General features: G+C 33.9%; 1 protein-coding gene and 2 non-coding genes across 3 annotated transcripts; 2 read left to right on the forward strand and 1 right to left on the reverse strand.

Annotated features, from left to right (window-relative positions):
- Positions 1–346: 346 nt before the first annotated feature.
- On the forward strand, positions 347–435 carry Trnai-uau. The gene is given in 2 exon segments: positions 347–384; positions 401–435. It is a non-coding gene; the product is annotated as a tRNA-Ile (tRNA).
- LOC119569543 (cuticle protein 19.8-like) lies at positions 428–4,141 on the reverse strand (the record flags this gene model as incomplete). Its single annotated transcript, XM_037917651.1, has 5 exons — positions 4,130–4,141; positions 3,299–3,427; positions 2,887–3,084; positions 1,414–1,494; positions 428–445 (listed from the first exon to the last, which is right to left on the reverse strand). Coding segments are annotated over exons 1-5 (438 nt in total), but the record flags the coding sequence as incomplete, so codon positions are not given.
- A 773-nt stretch (positions 4,142–4,914) lies between these two features.
- Positions 4,915–5,004, forward strand: Trnai-uau. The gene is given in 2 exon segments: positions 4,915–4,952; positions 4,969–5,004. It is a non-coding gene; the product is annotated as a tRNA-Ile (tRNA).
- The last annotated feature ends 2,972 nt before the right edge of the window (positions 5,005–7,976 follow it).

Raw genomic sequence — 7,976 nt, forward strand, 5'->3', positions numbered from 1 at the left:
GGCGGGGAAAGCAAAGGCACTGTTTTTTTCAATAGAACGAAGGAAATAAAGGTTTTTTTTATATGAATAACAAAAAGGATGGAGTGACGGAAAAAACTTTTCTTTAAACAGTTCAATATCTAATGATGTTACTAATGATGTCTTCACCCCCATTAAATTGCTGGTTCCTGATTTTACCGCTGGTTCTTTTAATAAGACCACAATTTAAGCTTTCCAAATATTTCTAGACGAACAATTTCAACGAAACCATGTATTTGGCAATGATCATTTAACATTCATTAACGCCAGAGAGACTGCTGGAGTTGTTACGGTCGAACAGATCAACAAGAATTGTCATTATAACATTGTCCCAGTGGCGCAATCGGTTAGCGCACGGTACTTATACGACAGTGCCTGAGCCATGCCGAGGTTGTGAGTTCGAGCTCACCTGGGACATGTTTAGCTGCTGAAACCCAACAAGAAAATTTGAAATTACGAGGTATTGTGTTTATGGGTCGAAATGGGTCATATACATATATACAAGTGTATACATATACATATATATGTGTATATATATTTTTTTATATATCACACGCACAGCATATATATATATATATATATATATATATATATATATATATATATATATATATTATATATGTGTGTGTGTGTGTGTGTGTGTGTGTGTGTGTGTGTTGTGTGGTGTGTGCGTGCGTGTGTGTGTGTGTGTGTGTGTGTGTGTGTGTGTGTGTGTGTGTGTGTGTGTGTTTCAAAAGCACGTAAAAATGTTAACAAACATAAACCATGGACTGTCTTTCCCCCTCGGGCTGTGAATCTCCCTGTAACCCGCGTAGTCACATGACATCCGATCCGAGCTAAAGCGTTTCCAGAGACATATTATAAACACATACATATATCTGTCTCTTTCTATCTTTATGTCTTTCTCTCTCTCTTACTCAGTAATTTTATCTCATTCATAGTATGTATATATATATATATATATATATATATATATATATATATATATATATATATAATATATATATATATGTATATATATATATATATATATATATATATATATATATATATATATGCATATATATGTATATATATGTATACATATATATACACTTTTTTGTCTGGAAGTTAATCCCTTGCTTCCATAATAATATATTAGGGTAATTTGTTTTTCTAGAGAAAATAGTCATACTGATAGAAATTATGCATTTTTATTTAAATTTCGTACCAGATTCATGATAAACCAAACATGTTGAGTGATTTATATAAGGCACGCATCAAGTGTTTTGTTTTTTCTATTGCTATGCCTCCTCCTCTTGAAGGTATTTGTGAGGCCGACATGACCTCGTAAATGTTTTGAAAATACACTCCTTGCGAGAAACGAGAGGAGCTTGATTTACGATGGGAACAAACCTCATGCATCTGGCCCCAGACCCGTAGAAGGAAGACCCTGGGGCCTGATAGCTCTGAGGAAGGCCTAGCCAGGGCGATAGCCTGGTAAAGAGAGAGGAGGGTTTGCGGTGCTAAAATATGATTTATATTTTTTGTTTGTCATTTTATTTTTTATTATTATTTTTTTTTTATTATTATTATTATTTTTTTATTTTTTTTATTATTATTATTATTTTTTTATAAAAACTGATGAGGAGAATACTAAAACTATTGAAGCTATGTGTATATGAAAACATCAGTAAATTTTCTCACATATAGATATATAGCTAGCAGGTGTAATTTATATATATACATATATATGTGTGTGTGTGCTTGAGCATACATATTTATGTGTGTGCGAATGTGTAAGCTTTTATGAATATAGATATTAATATGTTTACATGGTTTGCAAACACATACACATTATATATGAGCGTTGTTTATGTGTATGTATACATATGCATATGTATGTTTATATATACATATATATGTGTGTATATTCATAGTCTATATGCATGCACTATCTCTCTATTCATTCTCTCTTCTATATATGCATATGTATGCATATATATGAATTTATGTGCGTATACATGTATATATACATATATAAACATATATTTATATATGGTTTTATATATATGCATTTACAGATATATGAATAAACACACACACACGCACACGTATTTTATATATATCATACATGCATATGTATAGAGATTCATACATGTATGTATATGTATACAGAGATGTTTGGGTGCATTTATGTGTTCATGGATGTGTTAACGCATATATGTTTGCCTGTGTGTGTGTGTGTGTGTGCATGTGTGCGTGTGCGCGTGGACAGAGATGCTAGATGTGACAAAAATAATGTAAAAAACTTTGCGTGTGCGGGCTCCCGTAATATAACTGTGCATTCTTACCTAATTACTCGTAAAAAATCAATCAGTTACACATAAACACTTGTTAGAATGTATATGTATATGTATATCACGCACACATACATGTACATCTATACATATGTATGTGTTTGTACATATATATGTATATATATATATATATATATATATATATATATATATATATATATATATATATATATATATATAAATGTAAACATATTTGTATACATAAATATACACCCATGCATATGCATTCTCTCTCTGTAAATATACATATACATACATACACGCACCCGCGTGTCTGCATGTGCATTTTAACTTAAGCCTAAGATTAATGTTGTTTCGGAATGTAAAAGGCATACACGCATATGTTTTTTATCCGAATAATCCATAAAGGGGATTGCATAATTGTCTTACTTGAGTATGTGTGAAATAATTTTATTTTTGTCCTACTAATATTAAACATTAAAAAAATGTATATGGACATCCAGCTCGCAGTCTTTAACCATAAGAAGGTGCGGGTGAGTAGGAGGCAGACGGCTGAAAGGCAGGGTACTGAGCCACACCCTCGTATGTCACTGGGCCACGTATCCTTGGTTGCCGTGACAGTGTACGTGACTCTTTGCAGACGACCGTCGGGAAGCTGCACGTAGTAGGATCCCTGATGTTTGTATCCGTCGCGCCCCTCTTGGTGGCCGAAATCGTTACCAAAGGCATCGTTGACGGCATAGTTAAAACTATACTGGGGACGACTCTGTTTGAGATGAAAGGGGAGGTACTGATAATTATTTTACTCTGGTAAAGGTGTAGAATGAAAATAAGGGAACAAATATTCTAATCAAGAATTTACAAACTTACTTTCGAGAATGACTAATTAAATATGTGTCTACTTCACAAACATAAATAAATGATAACTTACTACAGTTAAAATTCCAGCAGGAGAAGCACCCCCAAAGTTGATGGCAGGCCTTGCAGCAGGTCGGAGGAAAACTGGCGGCTCCTGCAGAACCACCAAAGGAAGATCCTGGAGCCTGATAGCTTTGAGAAAGTTCTGGCTTTGCACTTGCGACTACCAGCAAGGACGCCAGGGCAATAACCTGGTGAGAGAAAGAAGGGACTGTGGTACTAGATGTGATTAGAAAATAACGTGTTTCAGCAGTACTATTTGCCTATCCCTTGAGGGTGTGTGCGTAAATATATATATATATATATATATATATATATATATAGCGTATATATATATATATAGCGTATATATGTGATATATATATATGTATATATTTATATATATATATACTGTATGTGTGTGTAAACATATTCTCTATATATGAATACACATATGCATATATGTATACACATACCTGTGTGTGCATATACACATAACTAAGTAAAAAAATATATATTACATATGAATGCAAGTCTATAGATATATTATATATATGCGATATATGTGTGTGTGCGGGTGTATGTATTTAAGATATATATAGTGTGTGTGTAAGTATATAACCATATATGTTAATGTGTATATATGTATATATAAATTTCAATATATATATATATATATATATATATATATATATATATATATATATATAGAGAGAGAGAGAGAGAGAGAGAGAGAGAGAGAGAGAGAGAGAGAGAGAGAGAGAGAGAAATATATATTTACATATGTATATGATAGGCATGCACACACACACACACACACACACACACACACACACACACACACACACACACACACACACACACACACACACACACACACACACACAAACACACACACACAGTCACAGATTTACCATCAAAGCCATGTTTGGATAAAAATGTATTTTTTAGTTCTGAAGATTTTCTGCTGCGCTGCAGACGAAACTGTTATTTCCAAGAGTGACGTTGTCGGCTTTTATACGAGTGGAGCATCGCACAGTGAGTAATTATTTTTTTCTTTTTTTGATTGGTATATCTGATACATCCTGGAAGTAGCGTAAGAGAACGATGAAATGCGTGACATGTGCTTATTGCAAGATTGCTGTCACTGGTGAGTTACAACCATATGAAACTAGAGGCGTCTCATTATCATCGGCGAACAGAGACGCATTAAAGAAAGAAAAAAAAAAAAATCCTAAACATTTGTGAAGAACTATTCCCCATAATCTAAATTCCCTATAAAGAGCAAAAAATGCTAATAGAGTATATGTATGAAATATTTTGAAAATATTAAATCAATAGAAATAATATGCTGGAGAGCCAAATGTGCGACAGGTGTGAAGGAAATAAGTTTTTTTTCTTACTATTAAATAACAATGATGGATTGTAATAGAAATAGTTCTTGGGCAGTTTTCATATTCTCTAATGGATGTTCCTCATGATGAAGTTATTCCAGTTGAATTCCGGGATCCTGAATGCGTATCTGAAGACTTTTACCGATGGTTCTTCTACCAAGACCAAAATTTAAGCTTTTCAAATATTTCCAGACAATCCATTTCAACGTGCATTTGGCAATGATCATTCAACAGTAATTACCGCCAGAAGGACTAATGAACTGTAAACGGCTGGACAGATCAACAAGAGTTGTCGTTATAACATTGTCCCAGTGGCGCAATCGGTTAGCGCGCGGTACTTATACGACAGTGTCTGAGCCATGCCGAGGTTGTGAGTTCGAGCCTCACCTGGGACATGTTTAGCTGCTGAAACCAACAAGAAAATCTGAATTTACGAGGTATTGTGTTTATGGGTCGAAACGCGTGAGCAGGGCCCTGGGCTGACGGCATATGCTTAATATATTTTAGTCCTCTTACGAAAAAATGGAACCGTCTATTTTTAAGTTAAAAGTTCATGTAACACTGTTTTGGTGCTGAAGGAGCAAATTATAAACCACATTAATATCTCATAAATTATGATTCGAAGTACTGAAATCACATGTTCCGCAGGGCTTTACTCTCGCATTTAGTGCAGGAAAAGTCCATGCCAGTGGCAAAACACCCGACCTCCTAAAAAGAAAATAAAAATAAAAACGTTTATATGTGATTCACCTTCATATACTAGTATAAACATACATACATACATACATACATGCACACCCCACACACACACACACACACACACACACACACCACACACACACACACACACACACACACACACATATATATATATATATATAATATATATAATTATATATATATATATATATATATATTATATATAATATACAACATACATATATATACATGTAAATATATATGTATATATATATACACATGTATATACATATGTACATACATATGTATAATTGCATATATGTATACATGTTTATGTGTGTGTGTATGTGTGTGTGTGTGTGGATGAGGCATATTAACCAATAGTTAAGAGTAAACTGAAGAGAATTATGACACCCATTTTATTATTATAGTTATTATTATTACCATTATTATTATTATTATTATTATTATTATTATTATTTAATTTTTTGGGGGGTAAGAAGCAGAAGTCACAAAGACAGAATAATAATGACATTTTTTGTTGTTGTTGGATTTGATAGTAATGGTAGCTTAATTGTGATGTGATCGTTACTGATATTATTGTGATTACTCTTTCATATTTTATTAATGCATTTTCAGACGTCATGGTTTCTGCTTATACAATGCATTATTTTTCAATTAGACACACACACGCCTTCAACTGCCCCGAGCTGCAGACATACAGGCACATGATTATTCAGTAGGGCAAACACTGAACGTGTAATATTTCTTTCTTGCCAGATGAACAATATAAAGGCTTTAGATATAGAGTATATGTGTGAAATATCTTTTATCATCATTATGGTGTTTGACAAAGTAGGAACAACTCTTGTTTAAATATATAGATGAATAACCGTTACATTGTGGATATTTTGTTTGCAGAACGAGCCATAAGAGATAGTAGGAAGCAAACGGCTGGAGGGCAGGTCACTCCCCCGTACGACACCTGAGCCACGTATCCTTGGTCGCCGTTGAGAGTGTAAGTGACGACCGTCATGAAGCTGCACGTAGTAGGATTTCTAAGAGTTGTATCCATCGCGCGCCTCTTATTGGCCGAAATCGTTACCAAGTACATCGTTGACGGCATAATTAACCTTACACTGAGGGCGAGTCCATGTGGGATTATATATAAAAAAATGGAAGGAATGGTTATCTGTAACTGCAATTATCCTTTTTTCAAACGTTACTTGCAATAGTAAAATAAAATTAGAGAACCATTGCTTAAATCGAGATTCTGAAGATTTGCTTTTTGAATGAATGTATTAATGTTTTGTATACAAAAAGATTATCATTAATATTTCTGCTCCCATGATTATTCTCATTATTATTATCATCATTGTTACTATGTTATAATAATTATTATTATCATTATCATTATCTTTTCATGGTGAGTTACTACTAGGTTGTAGGCTCTAACAGAAACAGTCCCTCCGAAGATATTGGAAGGTCTTGCAGGTCAGAGGAAACTGACGGCTCATCCAGACCTGCTGAAGGAAGATCCTGGAGCATGATAGCTCTTTGAAAGGCCTAGCTTTGCATTTGGGGCGGCTGGCAAGCAGCCAGGGCGATGACCTGGTGAAAGAGAGAGGAGGGTTTGTGGAGCCATTTATTTATGTATTTATCTATTTATTTATTTGTGATAAAAACTAATGAGGGGAATTATCAAAGACTCTTGAAAGTATGGGTATATGAAAACAGTGCAGACAATTTTCTCATATATAAATATATGAATATATAGCTAGCAGCAGGTTTAGTTTATATATATACACAGACACACACACACACACACACATACACACACACACACACACACACACACACACATATATATATATATATATATATATATATATATATATGTGTGTGTGTGTGTGTGTGTGTGTGTGTGTATGTGTGTGTGTGTGTGTGTGTCTGTGTATATATATAAACTAAACCTGCTGCTAGCTATATATTCATATATTTATATATGAGAAAATTGTCTGCACTGTTTTCATATACCCATACTTTCAAGAGTCTTTGATAATTCCCCTCATTAGTTTTTATCACAAATAAATAAATAGATAAATACATAAATAAATGGCTCCACAAACCTCCTCTCTCTTTCACCAGGTCATCGCCTGGCTGCTTGCCAGCCGCCCAAATGCAAAGCTAGGCCTTTCAAGAGCTATCATGCTCCAGGATCTTCCTTCAGCAGGTCTGGATGAGCCGTCAGTTTCCTCTGACCTGCAAGACCTTCCAATATCTTCGAGGGACTGTTTCTGTTAGAGCCTAAACCTAGTAGTAACTCACCATGAAAGATAATGATAATGATAATAATAATTATTATAACATAGTAACAATGATGATAATAATAATGAGAATAATCATGGGAGCAGAAATATTAATGATAATCTTTTTGTATACAAAACATTAATACATTCATTCAAAAAGCAAATCTTCAGAATCTCGATTAAGCAATGGTCTCTAATTTTTTTTACTATTGCAAGTAACGTTTGAAAAAAGGATAATTGCAGTTACAGATAACCATTCCTTCCATTTTTTTATATATAATCCCACATGGACTCGCCCTCAGTGTAAGGTTAATTATGCGTCACGATTACTTGGTAACAATAAGAGGCGCGCGATGGAT

Source organism: Penaeus monodon, unplaced genomic scaffold (genome assembly GCF_015228065.2).
Source record: "Penaeus monodon isolate SGIC_2016 unplaced genomic scaffold, NSTDA_Pmon_1 PmonScaffold_16428, whole genome shotgun sequence".
NCBI lineage: Eukaryota > Metazoa > Arthropoda > Malacostraca > Decapoda > Penaeidae > Penaeus > Penaeus monodon.